The 25,527-nt window shown below is 42.4% G+C and overlaps 1 protein-coding gene across 1 annotated transcript; it reads right to left on the minus strand.

The window, feature by feature from the left end:
- Window positions 1-6,006: 6,006 nt before the first annotated feature.
- SNRNP70 (small nuclear ribonucleoprotein U1 subunit 70) lies at window positions 6,007-25,227 on the minus strand. Its single transcript, XM_066607906.1, has 10 exons — window positions 25,074-25,227; window positions 21,048-21,203; window positions 20,895-20,957; window positions 19,365-19,419; window positions 19,169-19,233; window positions 16,733-16,795; window positions 15,886-15,967; window positions 7,966-8,067; window positions 7,452-7,539; window positions 6,007-7,088 (listed from the first exon to the last, which is right to left on the minus strand). Exons 2-10 carry the CDS (start codon window positions 21,192-21,194, stop codon window positions 6,344-6,346), a joined length of 1,410 nt encoding a protein of 469 aa, XP_066464003.1. The 5' UTR covers window positions 21,195-21,203; window positions 25,074-25,227; the 3' UTR covers window positions 6,007-6,343.
- Window positions 25,228-25,527: the final 300 nt, after the last annotated feature.

Consider the following 25,527-nt stretch of genomic DNA (forward strand, 5'->3'; position numbering starts at 1 on the left):
AAATAGTTGCCTCTAGTGACTTGTTCTCATGGTGCACACATAAATGAATCAAGAATGTTTACCAAACATAGTATAAAGAACAAATGTGGTTTGAATGGTCGCGTTTTAAGACGCTTTTGAGCTATAAATGGTCAAGAATGTATGTTACAATTGACCATGGCTTTATGCAAGCTTATAGTATTGCTATAAAAAAAAAATAGCAAGCCTAATTGAGCTGTGCAGAACTGCACTGTTTTAAGTGTCGAACATGTTCAGAACACTCTAAAATTATCAATATTCAATATGGTGCCTATGTGTGCATAAAAAGGGGCAAAGGTAACAGTAAAAGTGACAGAGGTACTTTGGAGTTCCCAAGTGTATTTCATGGTCTCCCAGCAAGGGAGGTAGAAGAGATTACTCTGTAGCACCCTAGGTCCTTTTTCCTGCAGCTCCAAGGTTCAAACTGTTGAGAGTACTCCCCTTTCATTCCTCTCTCCTCTGTTGCAGGGCCAAAGGTTCTAGGCACCACAGCACATCCAAGGCCCCACTTTTCTAGGTGTCAGCACAGCTCTTGTGGACTACCCTCCGACAAGTTGCGATCAAACTCCCCCATCAAGGGAGACCGGGTCACAACAAAACCACAAGCGTCCATCTGGAAGGCACAGCTCTGGCCCATCACGACTCCAGTATGTGCTGTCACCATCAGAGAGTTAATAACCAGACGTACATAGTCTAGCAAACCAGGAAGTCATTGGACATCCAACTATATCCATATACACTCCAGTATAAGGGAGCCTTGGATTTGAACCTCTGAATGACCCTCTGAGGAGTGGACATTTTACCTTTTTGTGTATACCCATTCAGTGCACGGCACCACAGTATATCAACTTAGTGCATAAAATTAGTGTGCACAGTAAGGTGTACAGAACCACTTCAGTATCTCTGCATACCGTAGAGGAATACCCTACTGTATTATTGCAGAAGCACACAGCGGCCTCATGACAGGAGGATATAGTTGCAGCAGCATATGGTGCTTTGTACACTGCTGTAGGTACCTATTGAGTGTAAATACCATTCTACTGGTAATATCATGTCTCTGTCACCAATCCGTCTAGCAGTTGTAATTGCTACCACAAGGCTGCTTTGATGGTCAGGGATTTTAGCTATACCAATTGTATGGGCTCAAAGGGAGATTCGCAGAGACCGTCTAACACTAGATTGACATCCCAAGAGGGAACAGATTTCCTAATGAAGGGTTTGAGTCTATCCGTTCCCCAGAGAAACCTGCAAATCCATCTATTCTCTCTTAGTTATGTGTCAAAAAAAGGTATTAAAGGGCCGCAATCTGTACCTTTAGTGTTCTAGGGCTAAGTCCCTTACCTAGGCCTTCTTCTAGGGAATCTAACATTTTTGTAAAGTCCAGGCTTCTCAGGTCAGGTTTATTAGATCCGCACCAGCTATGGAATCCTGCCTGAGATGCAGCGGAATCAGAGTCTGAACCATCAGAGAGGACAAGGGGAACCAGGGCCTTTTTGGCCATGCTGAGGCTATGAAGATTACCCTGGTCCGGCAGTTCAGAATTTTTTGTAGGGCTTGGGAGATTAAGAGAAAAGGAGGGAAAGTATACGCCAAGTCCATGTCCCATTCCTGGGAAAGTGAGTCCAGTACTAGTGGATTGTCTGCTGGGTTAGAAGAGAATAACTTGCGGTACTTTGTTCTCAGATCTATTAATGGAAAGGATATCATCTTCTCGTTCGGTTTGAGGCAAAAAGGAATAACTTTTGGAGTCGAGGAGAATCTCTTTCGAGTGTCCGGGTCTAGACTGGATTTCTCAAAGTTGTGACAGCCAACCCAACTCGGATAGTAGTTTAACTGTCTGCCCCAGGTGACTCTCCATGGAGTCCAAACTGTGTGAAACAATTAGGAGATCATCCAGATAAAGAATGAGGTTGATTCCTTTACCTCTGAGAAAGCCAATCGCCTCAATCATTACCTTGGAAAAAAAACAACCTCTAGGAGCAGCAGAAATCCCAAAGGGCAGACAAACTGAAAATGACTGATTTTAGAGCCCATTTTAATTGTGAATCTGAGATATTTCTGATATCCCAGGTGGATGGGAATATGGTAATAAGAGGCTTTAAAAAGGTGAAGTGTGCACATGACGCTGCCCTGATTAAATCAGGGGAATCGTGGACCTAATAGTCTCCCTTTTAAAAACAGATATATTGATTAAGGTTGTTTTTTTTTTTAAATAAGTGACTTATTAGAATTTTTTCTCAGAATAATCAACAGTTTACAGATTTAGAGAGGCACAGAGGCACCTTGATAGGTGAGCCATAATCATAGTAAAGTTGAGACTGAAACAAACAAAAACAAACATACAGACAAACGAAAACAAAAAAACCAGGGAGGTACATTTCCATAGTTAAGAAAGTGGTTGCTCTAGGGTTCTGTTAACAGGTCGTTTCCCTATAGATCTGAGTTCAGAGATTGGGAGAAATGGAGCTGGGGGGACAAGGATAGGCATGATAGGGGGGGGGGTGGTAAAGTAGGGTTGCTTGAGGTTAATAGGGAGGAGGGGTATCGCTGGCTTTCAGTGGTCTCCTTTATGTATACCTTTCAAGACCCCTATATTTACCTCTTCAGTTCTCGTCTTCTCTATGTGGGGTTGTTGGTTGTGTAATCCAGCCAAGTTGCCCAAAAGGATGTACAGGGATGTCGAGAAACAAATCTGCGCGCGTAAGCTTCCTCTAGGTGGAAGGCGAGTTCCACCGAGTTTCTGACCTCTGAAATAGGGGGAGCTTCTTTTGATTTCCAGTGTTTAGCAATTACCAGACGCGCCGCTAGGATAATGTGCGAGGTGATAGCTGGATAGAAAGGGGATAGTTTATCGGTTTTCAAGAAGCAGAGAGCCAGGATAGGGTCGGGGGGTATGTGCTGGTGTGTAACAATGTATTAAATTAAATACTCGATTCCAAAAGGACTGTATGGTGGGGCATAGCCACCACATGTGGAAATAGGTGCCTTTTGCACCACACTCTCTCCTGATTAAGGTATTTTAAATTAAGTATGGTTCGAAAAGGACCGTTAGGTTCAGTAACAAAAAATAAGAAAGTATTACAAAAAAAAAAAATCTATTCCTCTAAAAAGGTACTGGGATAACAGCTCCCAACTGTATAAAGTCCTGAACTCACTGTTCCAATCTTTCTTGGAGAAGAGGGGACTGGTCTGGTACAACTAAAACATTTTTTAGGGGGAAGGGATGAGAACTCTAGCTTGTACCCCCAAAAGATATAATCTGCAGAACCCAGGGATTCCCATAAATCTGATTTCATCTCCCAAACAACTGAAAGAGCCTACCCACCCACGGGCCCTCCATCTTTGTCTTGGGTAAAAAAAACACAACAGGTTTTTAGTCCTGCCTCCTTTAGGGTATGATCATCTACCCATTTTGCTTTTTTGCTCTCTAGGCTGATACGCCTGTTTACGAAAGGAAGAGTTCTTTTTAGGAAGGTAATCGGTTGGAAATCCTTTCTTCACATTTCCTTTTTCCAGAATTTTATCCAGCTCTGGTTCAAAACAGATATTCCCCATAGAAGGGGAAGGAACATAATTTATATTTGGAGACCGTGTCTCCTGCCCAGGCCTTTAGCCATAGAGCCTACCTTGTGGAGTTTCCCAGCACTGCCTTTTTGGCAGAGGAGCACACGGATTTTGCTGTGGCATCTGCCAGGAACCCAGAGGCCATCTTGAGTAATGGCAAACACTTGATTATTTCTTTGCTGGAGGTTCTTCGTTTAAGATGCGTTCTAGTTGTGAGAGCCACAGACACAGAGCAAGCAACGGCGGTGGCTGCGGTATTTGTATACCAAATTAGCTGTAGTCTCCCATGATTTTTTAAGACAACCTGCTTTCTTATCCATGGGATCTTTCAGTTGGGAAATCTCAAATGGCAAGGAATTCTTAATTATTTTGGCAACCTGGATGTCAACTTTGGGCACTTACTCAAGAGCTTTGTACCTTCTTGTGCAAACAGGAGTCTGTCTTTAAATTCACGGGAGATAGCCAGCCTTTTAGCTGCGTTTTCCCACTGGTCTGTCGCGAGGTATTTTAAGGTCTCATTCACTGAATATAAAACTATTTTCTGGCATAATCATAAGCCTATAAACATTACATTCTTATCTGAATGGGTTGCTGCCACCTCCATAGTATTATGAACTGCTTGCAGCAATTCATCAAGAATATGGTTAAAAAAATATTTATAGTCATCAACTATCATGGGGGTGGTTAACTCAGAAAGTCCCCCCTCCACTAACTGATGTAGAAGATATGTAACCCCGAGTACAGGCCCTGGCTGGGAGACAGGTTCCACTTTTAATGCTTGGACCTCCTCCCTGCCCATTTGGCGGAGACTATCCATTAAGGATTTCTGTTCCTCCCTGACTATTTTTGTCCTACAGTCAATACAAATTAATTTTGTCACATTATCATCTAGTTTAAAACATAATACACATTTCTTGATCCTCGTCATCAGGCTTTGGGATTACATCCTGCAACAACAGGAGAAGCCATTAAACCAAAACACAGCTTGTCAATGAGACTTTGTCCAGATGGACTACTCAGTTTGTAGGTTTCTCTTGTCACCATTCATACTGTCCATAGCGTTAGGAGTCTCAGCTTAAACCCGCAGGAGAAGCTCATAGGGATTCAAACCTGCTGCCTTTTTAATTTGGCAGGTTTGACACTGCTGGAGTGTGCGTCTAATGTAATCGTGTGCGACTCGGCCAGCTAAAGCATCGAGCCCAAGCGCAAGGATGCTGAATCATATGAACAAGGGCCAGCAATACGAGGACCGCCACCGCTTGGAGAGTGGGCACAGGACTGCACTCTTCACCGCTCAGGTAAACAATCTTTTCCATCTGTCCATCCTTCCAGTACTTCACTGAGCAGTTCCTCCTCTGTGTCCGTTGGGACAGGAAGAACACTGCAAAATGGTGGTAAGAGGTGGCCATTTGAACTTTCCTTTTCCTGTACTAGCTAGGTAAGAGGGCAACCTCCATTTGTGCTGTCAGAATAGATAAGTAGCATTTATTCATACAATTATCTCAAGCCTATTCCCTCTTCAAGAGAAACTGCGTCTATTTCAGATTCAGTATCTTCCAAAATAGAGGAAAATGAATCATGAAGCTTTGGTCTCTTCTAGTTGAGAATGTGGGTTAAAACTGAAACAGGAGTCACGGATGCTTTAAATTTTCTAATCATAGTACAGGATTCATCCATTGACAATTGAACTTCCTTTACTGTTTTAATACAGAAAACTCAAGTCTCAGAAGTGAGAGAAGCCATCATAGAGAAGTTGTAAATGAGTCAGGGGAGAGCTCAAACTAACAGTTGTATTACGGCTGACCCAGTCTTCTAACCGCTGAAGTTCTTCTGAGCAGTGTGTGGTCACCTCTCATCACTTCCTGGTCACTCCATCACAGGACCAGAATTGGCATTCCAGAATTGCAGCGGCACCTCTGACTTTCACTGAACGCGAGGTCACAAATGGCATGTCATTCATATGCTGGAAACTAGCAGTGCCAGGGATAGGAGTTAATGCTGTGTTAGCCTTCCTGGCCTACAGGAAAGTCAGACATGTCAACTGTGTTTTGTCCCTAGAGGTCAAAAGGTCAACCTCTAGGTGTTGTTGTCATGGGGAATGATATGTAAAAATTCTAAGAATAAGTCATAATAGCAAAAAATGGTGTTACTAATGTACATATGACCACTTATTCTGAAAAGTCCGGTAGAGTTTAATGTACATGCGTTAAGTTGTGCTGATGAGAGCTTACAGTTTTAGCTTAAAGTGATTTTCAAATCCCCACAATTTCTAAAGGGTATAGACCTCACCAAGCCAAGCTTTTCTTTTGATCAATTGGCAATTAAATAGTATATTCTATACAGCTTATCTGAAGTCTTTGGCCAAGATTTAGTGGTTTCTCCTTCAAAAGTAACGAAAGGACAAATCAAAACCAAAACAGAAAAGAACATTAAAATGATTTTTTATTTTTGAGAGGCCGTAAAAAAGGAAATAAAATAAATGCAACTTTACACAAGTTCAGGGATGATTTTGTTACATAAACATGTAAAACATACCCACCTAAAAGACAAAAAAAGAAAAAAAAGAAAAAAAGAAATCCCAATGGCATGGTCTGAAATTTGTGGTAAATAGCATTGCTGTTTAGTAACTGCACATTTAATCACGGTTGATGGGATCCAAGTTGTATTCACAAGTGAGAACAGTGGCTGTGGCTCTTGAACACTAAGAAGTCTGACTACCGAAGAAGAGTTCATTTGAGGATTGAGAGTACTCTAAACAAGGTCACTCCATGGGAGGCTCCATAATATAGCCGTTCTCTGTGGATAAATAGCCATCTCCAGATTGCATGGACTCTTGGTCTAAGTACATATCTTGACTGGTCTCCTCAACTTGCTCCTGAATCATACCGTTATCTGGAACTCTCTCCTCCCTCTTCTCACTGCGGTCACCACGGTCTCTATCCCGTTTGTGTTCCCGGTCCCTATCTCTATCCCTGTCCCGTCTGCGATCTCTGTCTCTATCCCGATCCTTATCCCTATCTCGGTCTCTATGGCTGCGTCTTCTGTCACGATCTCTGTCTCTATCCCTGTCCTTTTCTCTATCTCTATCTCTGTCACGATCCCTACTCTTTTCTTCTGGCTCAGGCTTCACCTCAATGCCATCCAAGCCTGCATCACCTGTTTGCAATTCTTCACCAGTAGCCTCTGCAGCTTCTTGAAAATCCCCTTCGACACGATCCTCTTTCTTCTCCCTGTCACGGTCTCTATCTCGTTTCCGGTCCCTACTGCGACTCCTACGTTTACGGTCTCTGTCCTTATCCTTATCCTTGTCCTTGTCTTTGTCTTTGTCCTTATCCTTATCCTTATCCTTATCCCTACTTCTTTCTCTGCTACGTTTCCTATCATCCTTTTCACGGCTCCGAGTTCTCCTTCGACGTTCCCTGGAACGACTTCTACGCCTCTCACGATCTTTGTCGCGGTCCCGACTCCTGTCTCGGCGGTCTCTTTCCCTTTCTCGGTCACGATCCCTGTGGAAAGCAGACAAGTCCTAAATCAGCATTTGTATATTATGGGAAAATTTAAAGTGGAGACAAAATTGAATAGATCAAAGCTGTACGATTTTTGAAACCAAAAACTGGTTTCAGACAGATAATAGGTCCACAAGACATATAACCTATGCGGATCTAAGTTTGCTTCAATAAGACAGTTGCTGAGATGACCACCCGACACCTAATATCATGCGTGTTCGCATCAGCAACTGTCCGGTCCAGCGTAGAGCTGCGCCTCTCCACACCTACTGCCAGCTCGAGTGGGAAAGCATGCCTGCACAACCATTTAAATGCATCTTCTACTTGAAAACTGAATAAATTAACAATCACTAGAATACTCACCTCTCATCATATCTAGATGTATCATCTCTTCCAGAGTGCCGGATGTTAACATCTGCTCCCCCACGTCTGGTGCCTCCTAGACCTCCACCTAGAAAATGTAAGTACATTAAAAAAGGATTGTAGAACATGTAATACATATTTTTTAACAGTCGGCTACTGAAAATAAATTACACTTTGCCATTAAATTAAAAGCTAAGAATTTCGATGTGTAAAAATGAAACAGCTTCATTGTTAAACAATCTGCAGGCAACTTTCTGCTGTGGTAAAAAAACAAAAAAAAAAAACAAACAAACCACCACCTCCAGAGTCATACTATGAATAAGATAAATTTCAGAAATTACTAGGGAATTTATAAATCTAGTCACACGCATCTCTGAACTTTAGGTGCTTTAGAATTTATACACACGGATTTAAAGAATTTTACATAGTTTTTTTTCCAGCACAACTGATGCCATCTGTTAAAAACTGCAGCTCCTTCAATGGACCAGACAGTGACCGACAACGATGTTCTTACCAAGTCTGCGTGGGCGCCAGCCTTTCACAGTACGTCCTCTCTCAACATCAACCAAAACACGCCTTCCATCAATTTTCTTTCCATCTGCATGCTTGTATGCCGCTGTAACACATTATTTCCAGAAGGGCAGAACAAGAGAAGTTAGCCCATGTGCACAACACATCTCCCCCCAGTACCTTAAACTTTACAGAAGTAAAATAACCAGAACAGAATGGTAAAAACAGATCATCCAGCAATTACTCATCCAGGCTGATCAAGGAATGGTCTGGAGCCAGCAGTACCACTTTTAGTAAGCATACCATATAGCAACTGTTGTTCACATTTGTCTGCATTCTTCAGCGACTGCCTTCTGCCAAGTGCTAGCCAAAATACCCATTGTATCACAAAACACACTGGTCTTGTTTTGATTATAATTCTAAACATTATTCCCATCATTCATAATATATGACTCAAGATTATTAACTGAATTAAAAGGAGTTGAATGACATTAGGGAAAAAAACAAAAAACAAACAACCACACACATACACACCACTCCTGACCATTCATTTATATGGAAATGAGCTGCAAAAACCTGACAGTCCATTAACAGGAATGGTGCTGTATGTGCAGATAGCAGGGTATTTACACCTAATCTCATACAACCTCTTTTAAGTCCAGTGTGTAGAGGGTTTTACATTTCATAGTAAACCATCCAAAAATCACTGAATAAAGTTTGCTTGGATTCCCCCAAACTACAATTAAAAGGGATTGTGCCATGACTAAGACTTATTCTTCATTCTGTGGCTAGAGCATAATTTTGTAGTTCAGTGGGGGTGGGGTCCAACCGATGGAATCCCCGCCCCCACCGATCTCAAGAACAGTGCTCCGATGAGTCAACAGCCGTCACACGTGTGCTGCTGCTCTATTCTTTTCAGAGGGACTTCAGGGGATAAAAGTTCAAGCACTCGGCTATTTATGGTGATCCCAATTAAATGAATTGAGGGGCGATGCTCAGGTGTGACTACTGCTACTGAAACTTCAGGACACCATGAAACTTCATTATTGGGCTCGGTGGGGGTCCCAGCTTTTGGACCTCACTGACCTCACTGATCTGAAAGTTAACCCCAATACTGTGGTTAGGGAATAACTTTCCATCATGGCACAATGCCTTTAAAGAATTAACTTCATTTTCTCCAGAAGATACAGGGAATATATTTCTAGGTGAATTAAAAGAGCATTTTGAATTCTACATCCATTATAACAACATGTACCCTTACTTGTTTAAATCCTGCTGAAACGGAGAAAGTACAGGTTATAAAAATAGGAGGTTTACTATTCTCCCTATTACAAAAAAAAAATAAAAAACCTTTATATATATTTGTATGCGATTGTGTGAATGCCCACTCTAGTATGCACTTTTTGCCCTATTAGGAAAATAAAAATAAAACAAAAAAAAAAATCTTTAACAAATGTTCTGTGTGTATAAGGCAGGTAGAGATTTACCTTCACCTACAGTTTGCAGGTCTCTAAAGAATTACATACATACTGGTAGTGAAGAGCTACAATAATATACAGCAAGAAGCACTAGACAAGACCACTAAAGTAATAAAAAAAGTTACCTGATGAAACTACTTACAAAAACTTTCAAATTACCGCCTCAAATTCAACGAATTTCATGACGATATCTTGGGAAAGGAGGATTGGATCTTGGAAGGTCCTTTTTATTTTAGTTTTTTTGTGATCTGATGCTTTTGTTAAAGCTGAGAAAAGCTTACCTGTCTCAGCTGCTCTACTTAAATCCGGTATAATCATGTTATCAGTAAAGGGTCAACAGTTGACAGCTGCAAAGCAGGATCGCCACCCGAAAGCCAATTGAGGCATAGGCTCCATTAAAGTCTTTATGGCCTTCCATTGCTTCGAAAACTGGCAATATCTGCCATCTCATAGTGTAAAGTCCATAAAATGTCCTTTCCTTGAATTGAACAACCCAAGTAGCATATGGAGCAAATTCAGCAGACGACTTGTTTGGCAGGAATGTACGTACATACTAGCCAAACACTGTGCTTTCCATTCAGAGGAGGCTATACTAAAACTTGCATATGCACATAGATTGACAACACCAAAATGTTCTCATGAGCGAAATGTTAACATTCAGCAGCAGTTTATAAACGTCTACCAAGATTACCAAGCTTGGTAGATGGGAACGTCAGAGGCAGGATATCCTTTCCCATTATATGGATCGCCATACTACATAATTAAAACTTCAAAACTCTAACCTGAGAAGCTGGTACACATTTTGGACATTTCAAGTGTAAGCTTAAAGAAACACCATACCAACATTTGCAGTGGAAAAGCTACATGGCAGTTTATGAAATGCCTTAATAAAGACCTATTCTTTTATAGAAGGGGATGGCAATTCCTTAAAATAGCTTTTAATAGAACCGTTTCCTTTAAGGGCCTGAACAAATTCGAGTGCTAGGGGACAGTAGCAATAGGCAAATTAAAAGGATTGTCACTTGAAGGACAGCTCTGCTCTGGCAGACAGTCTTGCCAGTTTAAGAAAATGGACTATTTGAGTGCAAAGCACAAACTACTACAGTTCCCGTGTTGCAGAGGCTGCGGCAAGGGAAATGTATGGCCAGCCGCAGCTTTCTCTCCTGAAGACGATCCCTTTAAATTTCCTGCAGCTGCTCTCACCAATCTCTTAATGGAAAGCAGTGGTAATGTCATAAGGGGCTGACAATTCTCAGCTTTCTCCAATACCACCAGTATGGTAAAGGCATCATGAGAGCAGTTGTGTGAAGCTCTATTTCCGCACTGCTACTTTCAGCTTATTAGCCAAATAACCCCTTGCTTGTAGAGAAAATTACTCCGGTTATTATAGTATAATAGGGAATTGCAGACTGAGCAATTTCCCTAACATACACGTTTACCAAAGAGGACGGTTCACTTTAAGATAAAATTGGAACCCAAGGAGACTCAAAACTGTAGTATTACCTTAGCAAGTCTTAAAATGTGATTAACTGGGCAACGGATCAAGAGAAACACTGCTTCTCATAACAGGTTGGAAAAACAGAGGGAAAGTGAATAAAGGTGAAGGGGGAGGGAAAAAAAATTAAGCACTGGTATCCGAGGTCAAGGATGGGATAAAAGGCCCAGAAAGTTACAAACCGATTACCAGAAACCTGATCAGGTTGTCGTGAATGCAACATCAAAATGAGCTTTGACAGTGCTGTAGCAATGACACAAACCTACTTCCCACACCTACCCCTTTCCATCCAAGCAGTCTTCAGCTTCATCCTTTAAAAAAGTGAAGATTTACCATTGCTGGTTGGCTGCCGATTCGTTATTGCCTCTATTTGATTGAAGCATCAAGCGCCAATGAGAAGGCGAAAGGATGACTCCACCCACTTGCCGTGGCTTACCTGGGCCCTACACCTTACTTCGCTCAAGCTAGTCTATCTATGCATGCATTATTGCAAACAATTTAATAAGCTCTACTTCTAACTACAGTGCTATGCAACTAAAGTCTCAAGTGACAGAAGGGCACGGAAGGCTTGTGATGCATATTGCAACACGGCCTCTCACATGATACTGCCACCTAGAAGGGCCGCACCATTATATAACTGTTGCTGAGATTTCAGTGTTCACAGCAAGAGTTGCTTATACTTCCCACAAGGCAATGAAAATTGTGTGAAACCACAATGATGGCACACAGATTTCAATGAGGCGCTGGGGCAGTGGAAAGTTGCAAGCTAATCTAAATGAAAAGGGCACTGTTGCAGAGCTACTCTAACCTAAGCTATTAACCTCATCCATAAAATGTACTGATCAAAACAAATTAAAAAAAAATAAAAAATAAAAATTTAAAAAAAAGTTTAAGTGCCTGATTTTACCTTTATCAACTACAACTGGATATAAAGAGAAACCTACCACAACTCAAGATTTAATTAGTATTGCTACCAAATCCTCATGTAGACAAGTGTATTTGGAATCTGCATCACACAGTTTTCAAATACGTTGGTAATGTAATCCAATGTGGGCCTTCATACCTCCATTTGTGGTACGGAAGTATGCATAGATTATTTTCTTTATGTACACTTTTGGCATGCGCCATTGGATGCCATATTAAGGACCATATTTTGCCCCAGAAGTACTGTTTTCAGTGCTTCTAATGGGGTGTGTGCATGTAAAGCATACCTCCAATTATAAACAACTTTGCTTTAATGTTTCAAAACTTTGTAATATCTTAGAGATGAAAAATGCCTTTTTCTTCACTTCTGCACAGCCCTGTAGGGAGAACTCCTGCACTGGTCGTTAACTCAATTTACTGATCAAATCCAACAAGGGAGTTTTATTATGATTTTCCAGGACTAATAAAACGCTCTTTATTTTATTACATTCCCTGCCTATAATTTAAGCCATACTCCCCCTCCTTAAATGGTGCCCCAGTAAAGTGCAGGAGCTCAGGTTCCCATATGGGAAGAAGCTATAGCGGTCAACTGTCATTTATTCTACGCATTACTGCTCAGCCAATCAATGACTTCAGCAGCGATACTGCTATGGACAGCATGTGACCGCTGAAGCCAGTGATTAGCTGATCACATACAACAGGACGTGGCTGCTGTTTCTTCCGGAACTGTAGCGGTAAAGACCATTTTAGGAGGAGAATATAGCTTAACTATTTTCCTGCACACTTACATTTTTTTTATTAGTCCCAGAAAACCCATTTAAGGCTGTCAGCTATTTTCAGCCAAGTCTGGGGGTGTAGATTTTATACTTACCTTCTCTGATGTTCCACCGTCAGCACTCAAACCCGCTGCTGTAGTGCACTGAGTAGCACGCCAAATAGTCCTTTCATTCTAAACTTAGAATGAGAGGACTACTTAGCACAATGCTCAATGCATTGGGGGGGGGGAAAGAGTATAAAAAAAACAACAAAAAAACAAAACTTACATTCTGGGGCTCAGCAGGTCACCTACATTCAACCCATAAGCTTAGCAGGCTCAAAAGTAGCTGACAGTCTCTAAACGTCACTGAGAGATTAGATTAGTTGCCCATAGAAACTTTTGGAGAAGAGAGAAGGAGACTAGCTGTTATGTCGGTTTGCATACGCAGTGCAGACAGTCATGGAGATTATACTTCCCTATCTCTATAGCACACTGTCAGAAGCAACAGTAGTAAGGATAACAAAATACAGCCGTACTGAGCAATGTAGATGTGACTTCAGCTTTGGGGTGAGATAGAACACTTGGTAGAGCCAACAGCAGCATATGTCTCCCTGCTCCTGCTCCATCCTCTCCTTCCCATAGAATTCTATGGGCATCTGTAATCTGCCCTCACTGAAATTGGAAAGCCATATGCTCTGTACAGACCAATTTCATCAGTGAATTTGGAGTGAACCCAGTTAAGCAGGCAAAGATAGTGGAAAAAAAGCCTGATAAGTGGATGAAGAAGGATTTTTCTCTGAGACATTACAAAGTGCTTGTGCAATTCATTTATGGAAAGTGGTTTTCAAACTGGAGGAAAACTTTTAGTAGCACCGCATTAGCTTTACTTAGAAATCTTACCTTTCCAAGTAGTATTTTAGGTTAATTTTGAACAAAAACTATGGGTAAATAACCCAAGCACACAAACCAGAAATCTGAGGAAAAGCGAATGGTTTGTTGATCAAATCAATAGCCTGGATCTATTATTGTAATAATGAAATGTCTATTCCCTAGTATAGCTTTATATGTCAGTGCTACTGCAAGCAGATAATTCTATGTAGTTATAAAAATGTGTCCAACTTGAATATACTGATCATCTAAAATAAGGTAAATGCAATGAAAAATTAACTGCAGATGTACCTCAAAAGCTAATCTATAAGTTTATGTAACCATGTGTGCGTACAGAACATTAGAAAGCTTGCAGTAGCTTATACTACAACTGCTAGTCCCTGTGGGATGTGTCAAGGACTCAGAAATCCCTACACTGATCACATGGTACATTACCTAAACCTGAAAACATAAGCAGATCAGTCAGGTCTCCTATCCTGTATCTGAGGGCGGCACAGGATCGGGGGAGGAAGCGGGGGTTGTGTGATCTGATTTAGTAATTTTTATGTAGATAGCTGTTTAAAATACTCAACTCGGGTTTTAAGTTCCTTTCCTCTGCCCACTAACAGCTCTCCCTGTATAAAAACCGTTAAACTTCTCATTCTCTGTGGGCAGGGGACACAGCATCAACAAAATCTAATCCCTAGCAGCATTTAGAGAGGGTAGGATAGGAGACCTGATGGAGCCGCTTTAAAGGGGTTCTCCCACAACTGACATTCATCACCTGACCACAGGATAGGTGGTAAATGTCTGATCACTGGCCTCCCTTCAAATCAGTACATTCCCCTATTCCTCATTGCACGATTGTAGTGAGCAGATCAAATAAAGTGCCTTTTACATTAGCCCCATATACAATGAACGGAGCAGTAGGCCACATGCTTGACTGTCGCTCCATTCAAACTCTGTGATCGTGCAGTTAAGAGGAACAGTGAGTTCTGGACCCATTGTAGTTATCAATTGGGGCTCCAATGCAGAAGCCCCCGAGTAATCAAAGATTAAAATTACCCATCCTGTGGATAGGTGATAAATGTCAACTGTGGAAAACCCTTCAAAAAGGTTAATTCCACCCAAAACAAAAATTGTAGTATCAAATGAAGTGAAGTTAAAATTAAAACCAATAACTCCCTTGTTTAGTCCCTCTGTTGATCAATTACATACCTGGTTAGGTTAGGACAAAACGTTTGTAGTCGTTACATCTATATACTGTAATCATGTGAAAACGATAAATCTAAGTGTCTATAGAAGTAAAGCAAGATAGAACCCAACTATGTAAGGGCGGAACTACATTTTGGGTGGAATTAACATTGAAAAATGCCATATGCATTGAATTCTGTACCATGAGCTGATGTAAGTGGCTGACATTCTAAGGGTTCAGTTATTACTGAAGCATCTACCTGCGCTCACTCCCTACTAGACATGTAGATAATGCAGGTGTAATAAATGTTTATGACCTTGAGCGTGACTAACACCTAGCCTGATGTTTAATCTGCCTCCCTATGTCGTGTGTGTAAATGCTGCAAAGTCTTACCCATCATACAAACCCTTATACCAACCATACAATGAGATGTTGTAAAGGGGAGCATTAGCATCAGCTGCAAGCCAGCAGTGGCAATTGCCATCACAATGGTGGCTGCAGTGACAATAAGAACACAAAATTAATACACCCCACTCACAATGGACTTTGTACAGATAGTTTTTGTAGAAAACATTTATAGTACAAAGATGGGCAACATTTAGTTACTGTAAGATCTTAAATCTATGGTCATAAATTGGAGTTAGCAAAGGGGACCTAATAGACTTATACTACTGTGAACTCCAACTTGTCCTTAAAGGATTCAATGTCATAGAAAAAGAATGCGTAAGACTATGTGGATTTACTGCTTTGAAAATTAGCTTAATTCAAGGTATAACTAAAATATTGTTGCCCATCATAATCTGTCAGTTTATAGTAGGACCCGTGTTACAGTAATCCCAAATTTCTCTTCGAGACTTAAAGCCCAAATTCAACATGGAATTCCCTCCAACAACCTTCACCTCATAAAAAGTCAGTCACTCTCCTGCAACTACACTGTAGATGGAACAAACGTACGTGTGCGGTGTGTTCGTGTCTAACCTGTCACTTAATTGTGTAGATTGTTGTAAAACGGTGCCCAAACAAGAACATATGGACTAGCAATTTAGAACATCTTGCCTTACATGTTGAGTGCAGTAGTGGGATTAATGGAATTCGGGTACCCACATAATGCATTAACTTACCTTCTGGAAACAGCCCTTAAAGTCAAGGGCATTTTAGTTATATACACTGACAAACATTACAAAAAAAATGTATTACAAGGAACTTACAGTGCATGTCTCGTTCGTGTTCATATTCTATAAAGGCATATCCCCGGGGCTTCCCCGACCGCTTGTTATAAACCATGTGAATCTATTTGTGGAAACATAGAACACATGCATGTCATGTTAGAAAGTCCAGGCCGTGTCCAAACTCTTCCCTGGCAAGTATGCCTAATATGAAAATGCTGTACAATAATAAAATCTATGTCCAATTATTCCCCCTCTGTAAATAACTTTAAATCTGTCAGAAGATTAAGTGTCAGACCCTCCCCAGTCTGACACCAGGAGCACTGACTGCAGTGTCAAACTGCACAGGGACACAACCCAAACTAGTGACACCTAGAACATGCTCCAGAACATGAATTTCATGAAGAACCCAAGTATTTTCTAAAACAGACTTGTGAGCAAAAATGACCGATCCACTGACTCATTTACTTCAGAGAATGACTATGCATTCATGACCTCATAACTAAAAGATAAGGAACAGGATGCGCCCCTTGTAAACGGATGGCAGTCACAGGGGCTATTTCACAAGACAACGCCTGACCATATACCCCATTAAGCTACATGGCTATCTTAGAGTGGATCCCAAATGGAGTACCGCTCTTAAAGAGTATTCTGGTGTACCCAGAGCTTCCATGCATTAAATGGAATAGCATTCATTGAATAGCCAGCATGTAAAATCTAAAGACTGAACAGATGCAGCACTTTCCCTTGTAAAAAATCAAAACCCTTTGTAATACAACTATGTAAAAAGTCAACGGTTGAAGACTAAAGGGTGAGGTCTGTAATTACATGAACTCTAAATTCATCAAGAAACTGAAGAAAGAGGGACAAGCAAATTTTAAAAACATACCCGTTTGATAGGTCCATATACTTCAAACTCTCGTCGCAGCTTAGATTCTGTTGTGTCGTAGTTCTGAAACAGAATATACCACATGGGATTAAAATTATCAAGTGGCCAAATACACGATCAACATTTATAAAACCTCTCTGTTAGTCGATAATACAGCAACTAAAGAGAAACTCCCTAACTTCCCGTTGGAGAGATGTTTATCCGCCTTCTTAGAATTTACATTAAGAAACAATATATTATCAAAAAATGAAGACAAACTATATTGCGGCCATGCCACAAAAAAAAGCCTATTCCTGATGCAATTATCACATCAGTATGGCCCAATGTCCACAGGCGGATCTGATTTGCGTTAGATCCGCAAATCAAACCGTCTATAGGGATACATGGGTGTCTGCAAGTGAAATGAGGCATGCAGATTTGTTTTGCAGAGCTTTAGGTCTGAGGGATGGGGTCGGACAAAAAAAAACATTTGGAAAACACAAAGTAGTACTTCCATTTACCCATTGTACTTGATACACTTCTGGCTTCAGCTAAAACGGTGGCATCAAAAACAGCAGTGGCATTTAAAATAAAGAATTTTGAATGGCTGTGATTGGTTAACGCAGAGCCGGGTTTCATTGGCATTTAAGCCTCACATCCAGAAAGCTATGCTCTGTCGGCGTGGAGGGGGAAGCGACAGCATGCAGCAGCGCCGCGGGAGGCAAGTATTGTTTTTTTCTACAGCTCAGATTCCCGGCGTATAAGTCGACAGTTGGGAGTCGTCTTATACTCCGGAAAATACGGTATATTTAAAAAATAAAAAAAATTGTTCAGTTTAAACGCAAGCCAACGACACACAATAAACGTTCCCTTTTCGCTAGTTGTTCATTTTATACAGGCATATAAGCCATTGTTGGCTGGTTCACTAAATAGTTCAGTTTAACCCTTTAGTGAGTGGCCTATTTACTCCTAATGACCAACTCATTTTTTCTGTTTTCTTCATAGTCGCTTTCAAGGACCCATAACTTTTTAATTTTTCTGCCAAAATAGCCATGGGGGCTTTTTGCAAGACAAGTTGTCTTTTCTAATGGCATAATTTTTAGATACATATAATGTATTGTATAACTTTAAAAAAAAAATTTAAAATTAAGGGGGGTTTGGGAAAGGAAAAAAAAAACCATTTTGAGTTGTTGTATTCAAAGAGCGATAGCATTTGTATTTTTAAAACGACACAGCTCTATGAGGGCTTGTTCTTTGCGCAATTAACTCTAGTCAACATTTATCCAATATTTGGGAACATAACATTTTGGTTGCTTTTTAATAATTTTTTTCTAGAGGCAAGATTAACGAAATCTTTAAATATGGCATGTTTTTTTTGTTTTAAAGGCAGTATAAATGATATGTTAAATTAAATCTCCAGGCCAGTATTATTACACCAATACCAAATTTATGGTTGGAGTTTTTTTGCAAAATTTCACACTTAAATTTTTCTTTAATTGCAGCAAAGACCTATAACACAAAATTAGCTATTTTCACCACTTTTTTTGTATTTTCTTTTTTCATGATATGCACTGTGCGGGTTAAATAATGTACTTACTGTCTTTGGGTTATTATGAACACAGCGATACCACGTGCGATTTTATTTTTTTACATGGTAAAAGAGGAAAGGCAGGGGTTTGAAATTTATTTTTATTCTTTTTTTTTTTTGCCCCCTTTCTACACTTTAATTTTTTGTTTCATTAGGGGGACTTTATTAGCAGCATATTTTGTCACTCTTCTAATTCACTACTATACTTCAGACCCGAAGGCTATATCCAAGCCTCCGGGTGTCATAGCAACCCATCAAGACTCCACGATCACACCACAGAGATCCGATGAGTGACACAGGGAGCCCCCCCCCCTCCCTCTGTCTGCCTTTTACATCCCGCTATCACACTGACTGCGGCGTGTAAAGGGTTAAATAGTGGTGACATTACTCGCTTGTTCAAACTTCCATACTTGAGATAGATGAAGGCCACAGCTCTGGTATCCGCACCGGTCAGACATTCATGCCATGAACGTCTAGAAGGGTAATGTCTAGAGATGAGCGTATATACTCGTTTCGAGTACCACGATTTTCGAGTACTTCCGTACTCGGGTGAAAAGATTTGGGGGGGGGGGGGGGGGGGGGGTTGCAGCGGGGAACAGGGGGGGCCCTCTCTCTCTCCCCCTCTCCCCCCACTGCCCGCTGCAACCCCCTGCTCACCCACGGCACCCCCCGAATCTTTAATCTTTTTGCCCGAGTACGGAAGTACTCGAAAATCGCGGCGCTTGGGTGAAAAAGGGGTGTGGACGAGTAAGTTCGCTCATCTCTAGTGATGTCCCATTAAATTAAAAAAAAAAAAAAAAACAATACTCAGCAAAGCCTATATAATGATCACATCAACATCTATTGGATACACAAACATTGAAACCTACCACTCTGGCAACAAATAGTGTTTTGAAGGCATCTCCTTGAGCATTTGGATCATTGTGAGGATCCCCTGGTTGCAAAAGATGACAAAATGAAACATGAAGTTATGTTGCAAGTAAACATGGATTTTAAACTCACAGTTAACAGCATAACTTATCTGAAGGTATAACACTGATGCATGAGCTCACAGACAACACTTACAGACTTTCAGCTCATTTTCCACTTCTTGTTGTCTTCTCTCAATCTTCTCTCTCCTCTGTGCAGGGGAAAATAGTTTGAAATATATAGCGAGCCTTACATTTACAGAAGAGTATCTGCAAATAACTTCAAATATACAGTGAATCCTCTCCAAAAACCACCCCTTTATCTAGGCCAGAATTCCTGCAACACATTTTCTATGTCATCATATACTACACACACTAGCCTCCATCTTTTAGAGGACCACAAGGCCAAGAAAATCATGCGAGTTCTGTGTGTTTGTGCAACGAATAGATCTCATATGATATAAATTAACCCATTAGACATAATTGGTTAATACATGTGTGATTTTCCTCTCCAATTAATGGTATGAGACAAAGACTGAAGCAGGTTTTATTTTTGTGCAATTCACACAATAGTATTTGCAGTGTACAGTATCTCGCACAGCAGAAGGATGGGGTGTCCATGTACTGTGCGATGCAAAGTGCGCCCAAGAATCTATCACCCGTGTAAAAGCAGCCCAACTCTAGGAGACCGTTTCTTTGTAAGACAATTTCGGGAAGTCCACTTAAAAGCTTCATTGTATTTACAGCCTAAATGCTAGTCACTCACAGACATCTTAAGACGGCCAACTGACAAAAAAAGAAATGTCACTATAAATTGACCATTCTGTCACAACTTTAGTAAAAGGAAATGTGCCAGATTTATGCTGCCCTGTCCAGAGGCGGCATTCACTAGTGTCAGGAATTCTGATTATAGTACAGAGTTTCTCTCTGTGGTTTCCATAAAATTTCTGTGTGCTGTCTAGAGTCATGTGAAGCAGGTTATCCCACCCTGTTGCTGATCAAGTTTTTTCTGTATACTGAGCAGGGAGAAAGCTACCAATCAGTGGCAAATAGGCAGTACAGCCTGCAGCTCATGAATATCAAGAAGTACAGAGCCCATGCACAGAATGCAGAGAGCTGCTAACACTCAGCCCTGCTGTAGCACAGATATACTGATTATATGAAGACTGTAGCACAAACCAGAGTAAGCGACCCAGTGCTATGCTACATAAACTAGTTGGAGACTTCACATATGACAGCATACATTAGGTGACAAATTCCATTTTAAAAGGTCTTGTCACATGAAGACAGGCCCTAATAGGACGTATGGGCAGGGGTCAAGTACATCATAGAGGCGCTTCCTAAGCTTGAATGGTTGCCAAGAAAAACTACATTTGGATGTACTGCATTATTGTTATAGATACTTGCCCAACTATTTGTACAATGCACTTTGTTAGGACTCATCAACATGTATATATTATTTTACTGACACAGCATAATGCATTATTCATGGGAGCTCCCGGTGGTCATTAGGACCAGGAGTGATCAGCTTCATGAGACACATTTTGAAATACGTTGTCGGTAATTAGACAAACTAAGCAGTTGTGACACACATTACATGTCAGCGAATGCCCTGTGCCTGCTAAAGAAAAGGTATGAAGAATGGAACAATCAGCCAATAAACACTACAGTCAGATGAGGCCCCTACCTTTCTTTCCATTCGCTCATCGCGAGTCTCTGCTCTTGTTGGTGGTGGGGCATCTCTGGGATCCTATACAGAGGGGAAAAGATTAAAAATTAAAAAAAAAAAAAAACAAACCAAAACAATAAATATATCATATATAATAAAATAACCTCTTACCTCAAATTCTCTAATGTAAGGAGCTATTCCACAGTATGGCTGATTGTGGTGCTTTTCATGAGGTAGTTTCTCCAACGGTGGCAAGTATGGAATTGGATCTCTGGGAGCAAACAGAGCCAGCAAGTTGGGGGGCAAAAACTGCGTCATTTTGAAGACCTGGAGGAATAGAACTTGATGTGAGACTACCAATAATAAAAAAAATACAAACAGTACATAATGCATAAAGCAACCTTCCAGCATCTTTATACAAAGTATTCTAATCGCGATACAAGATTCTTCCACAGAATTCTCTGACTAGCAGATTTTCACTACTTCAAATACGGGTGTGAAATCTATGGCAAAATGGTGAGAAGATCATTTTTAAACCGTAAGTAAATTAGTTTCCACCCTATTGCCGGCACAGTGCAGGGATTTTCCAAAATCCACTGGGGTCTTGGAATACTCCCTTCAGTGATTAACAGACTATTAAGAGGCCAGGACTCCAGTTCTGCAGGCCTTTACACTTGTATATTACACTAAGGTTCAGTTCATATCTGTGAGGCAAGCAGAGACATTTTTCCCTATCAGAACAATAGATCCATTAGTTACAAAGTGTCCATTTAAAAAAAAAAGGAAAGAAAAAACAAACAGTGGGGTCCATCGGGTGCCGCTGGCGTCCCGTCATGTAATGTGCCCGACACAGAGTTGGGACCTCATTATAAGTGGAATCCAGCTTGCAGATGTGACTAGCCGCCAACTTGGGAAATTCTGTTGACTTCAAGTGAAGAGTGTGGTACAGTCCATAGGAGGTCATCGTGACTGAAATAATGGCTTCTTGAGAACAAATCAAGCTGGTTAGAATAACACATGACCCTCCTGACAGAGAACGCTAGGAAGTTTCAGAAAGAAAGGAATCAGTACACAAAGTAAGGCTGCCTGTCCACTGCCGTTCCCTTTTTTTCCCCATCCACAGGCAAGCGGATTTCCGCCGCGAAAGAACACTAAAGTCACCGCGATTTTCCATGATGAACCTATCATTATAATAAGTTCATCGCGGCGCAGATTTCCGCTCGTGTACATCAGACTGTGCTTTCCATAGTTACCCTATGGAAAGCGTTTCATGTGTGCGGATTATGGCTATGAAGAATTGCCCATGGACAGGAGGCCTTAGGCTGATGACACACGTCCGACCAGAGACGTTTGGGTGCAACGTGCTTCAAACATCCCAGACGCCTGTCCGTATGCTGCCAATATGAGGACAGCCCACACAATGACATTTTAATTCTTGTCGGACAACTGGGCAAAGGATCACGTGAACGGCAGGGATTCCAAGTGGTGGGCCCCCGATCAACTACTGATGACCTATCCCGAGCAGAGGGTAACGGTAAAAGTTTCGGAATAGCCCTTTAGATTACAAATTTCAGGGCGGTGGATAAATACGGAAACACCAAAGCTGTAGTCTGCTTCTTTTGCATCACAACCATCGTCTGTCACACATTTCTGTCCACGCTGGCGTTTCTCAGTTCTTGCAGTCATAATCTTATACTGTGCCTCGTGATACAGCGTAAACCTCCGCTACCTTTGTTACAGGTAGGCATCCATCATACGGGCCCAAACAATGTGACTGTGGTGGAATTCCGCCAGCTCTGCCATGATTTCCTCACAACTGCACAGAACGCCAAGACACATGTTGTGTGATGTAATGATCCGTATAACAGTGCCAACTACAGCACCGCCTGCTAACTCCGCCGTAGTACACATACACGGATCCCGCATGGGATTTTAATCATTAGCATTAAGCTGCCCTTTTGACCCTTGCTTGGCTGGCTGCATTGTGAAATAGGATTTATAATCCCATGTAATTTAAGGCATGCTTTTTGGACGGCGTTTCCATATTTTTGTCCACCCCTGTACATATAAGCTATTTAAGAAGACGTCAGAGTGCAAAAATTTAAAAAAAGTAGGAGTTACAGTTTTTGCTTACTGACACCAGAGCCCTGGGTCCGTTAAAGGGGTTGTCCCGCGAAAGCAAGTGGGGGTATACACTTCTGTATGGCCATATTAATGCACTTTGTAATGTACATCGTGCATTAAATATGAGCCATACAGAAGTTATTCACTTACCTGCTCCGTTGCTGGCGTCCCTGTCTCCATGGTGCCGTCTAATTTTCAGCGTCTAATCGCCCGATTAGACGCGCTTGCGCAGTCCGGTCTTCTCCGTTTTGAATGGGGCCGCTCGTGCTGGAGAGCTGCTCCTCGTAGCTCCGCCCCGTCACGTGTGCCGATTCCAGCCAATCAGGAGGCTGGAATCGGCAATGGACCGCACAGAAGCCCTGCGGTCCACCGAGGGTGAAGATCCCGGCGGCCATCTTCACAAGGTAAGTAAGAAGTCACCGGAGCGCGGGGATTCGGGTAAGTACTGTGCGGTTTTTTTTTTTAAAGCCCCTTTTTTAAGCATCGGGTTTGTCTCGCGCCGAACGGGGGGCCATTGAAAAAAAACAAACAAAAACGTTTCGGCGCGGGACAACCCCTTTAAGACGAGCCGATTTCTTGTTTGAATGAACGACGTTCATTCACTCACTCAGGCGGATACATTGCTGGCTCCTTCTAAGGAGAAACCACTCAGTTGCGCACATTCGCTGTATAAGTGATGAGAACGACCGGATGATCGGTATGTAAGCAGTATGATTAGTGAATGAGCCAACCATGGTATTTCTGCTGCATGACATGGATGAATGAAAAGCGAATGATCTATCGTTGTCTGCATTGAGGGCTCAGGCCCACGGGTCTATCCATACAATGCCGCGGGCGCCCCTGCAGCGCTTTACACATTACCAGGCGTAGACTGAGCACAGCACTGCGCCTGCCTGCGAATCACTCACTCACGGACATCATGTGGTTTTTTTTTTAATTCCCTGCTCCCCTATTTCTCTTGCGTAATGATACGCAGCGCCCACACACCGGCGTGCACGCATCAACGAAAGTCCATTGCCTCCATTCACCACCAATCACACGGCTGTGCGACACAGATGTGATGGGCAGTGAGACCACGACCGTGGACATGAGCCGTTAGCCTAAGGGCCCTCTCACATCAACGTGCTGCAATTTTGCTTTCGGCCGCAGCGTATATTAGCGTACTCCATCATTGTGATGAGGGGCGCTAAACGGCCAAAGAGCAGACAGCGCTCAACAATCGTGGTACTGGAAAGCGCCAGACTAGCGCATATCTGCGAGGCCCCATTGATTTCAATGCGTTATACTGCGGCATTCAAAACGCCGTGTTAATCGCAGTGAAAAGTGCTGGTGAGGAGGCCTTGGGGTGCGGTAAAAAAATAAAATGTTCTCTTTGCTTTTTTAGGTTTCCGTTTTTATTTTTAAATGGAACAGCACAGCCACAAAACTAGTCATTCCGTTACGGAAAAAGAAAAGCTGGCCCGGCTGGCGGAGCGGGAGGGGGCACACAGCTGTCCAATCAGTCGGCTCTTTTCAAAATCCATTCAAATCAATGGTGGAAAGAACTGAAGTATTTATTTCGGCTTTAGTCCAGTTTTGCGCCCCGCTATAGGAACAGGTAAGGGGGCCCCCGGGCACCCCCATAGTGCGACACTGGCTGCAGGTACCACGCTGCCCTCACTATACCGGGTCCATCTGGCTGTCCGCTATTAGACCAGTCAGGCAGACTGTGGCATCCAGCCGGACCAGAGCTGATGTGACCCCAACTTACTGCAGCGCCCCCCACAGGGATACTGCAGCACATTACTGAGGTCCCATGTGGCCCCATCAGTGCTGGGCATAGTCTCCAACAACTCCCAGCATGCTGGCACAGGTAGACGACTACCTACCGTCCATACCTACCTATTGCGGGGCTTCTACACAGGAAGCAGCAGCCCCAGCTCGTTCTCCAGTCTACCCTGCCACCATATGCTCCCGCCTAACAGCGAGGGCTGCGGCCTACTGCCCGCCACACGCCGCCTCAGTCAGCCGCCGCTTCTCTACGAGCACCCGGCACCTCCTCCCCGCCTCCCTCACAGCATCCCCCGCTCTTACCGAGGCGCTGACCGCTGTGCAGCCGCTACAGCTCCGCACTCTTCAGATCTCCCGGGCTCCGGCAATGTCTGGCAGCACAGCTAGGCCGCACGGCGTGTGAATAGGCCGCACGGCGTCATGCATGAGAATCCATCCGCCAACAAAACAGTCCATGGAAGAGAGAAACGCCCCCCTCACGGACCTACATTGTTATGCCACTGTATGCTTGTGTTCCTCCGCTGGTGTGACGTTGAGAAAAAAGGAGTCCGCGTAGAAGGCGGGCAGTGTGTGACAGTCACAGAGAGGAGGAGGATGGCTGCCCTCTCCTCATAGTACTCAGCCCTTAGGGACATACATCTCAGTGATAGCTGCCTTAGAGGTGACTGCCTGAAGGGTTGTCACCGGCTGTACAAGAGGGCGCCTTCACCAGAGTGAAAATGCAGAATTCTAAAATCAATGATTTTCAATGGTTTAG

The sequence above is a fragment of the Eleutherodactylus coqui genome, chromosome 6 (assembly GCF_035609145.1).
Source record: "Eleutherodactylus coqui strain aEleCoq1 chromosome 6, aEleCoq1.hap1, whole genome shotgun sequence".
Classification (NCBI taxonomy): Eukaryota; Metazoa; Chordata; class Amphibia; order Anura; family Eleutherodactylidae; genus Eleutherodactylus; species Eleutherodactylus coqui.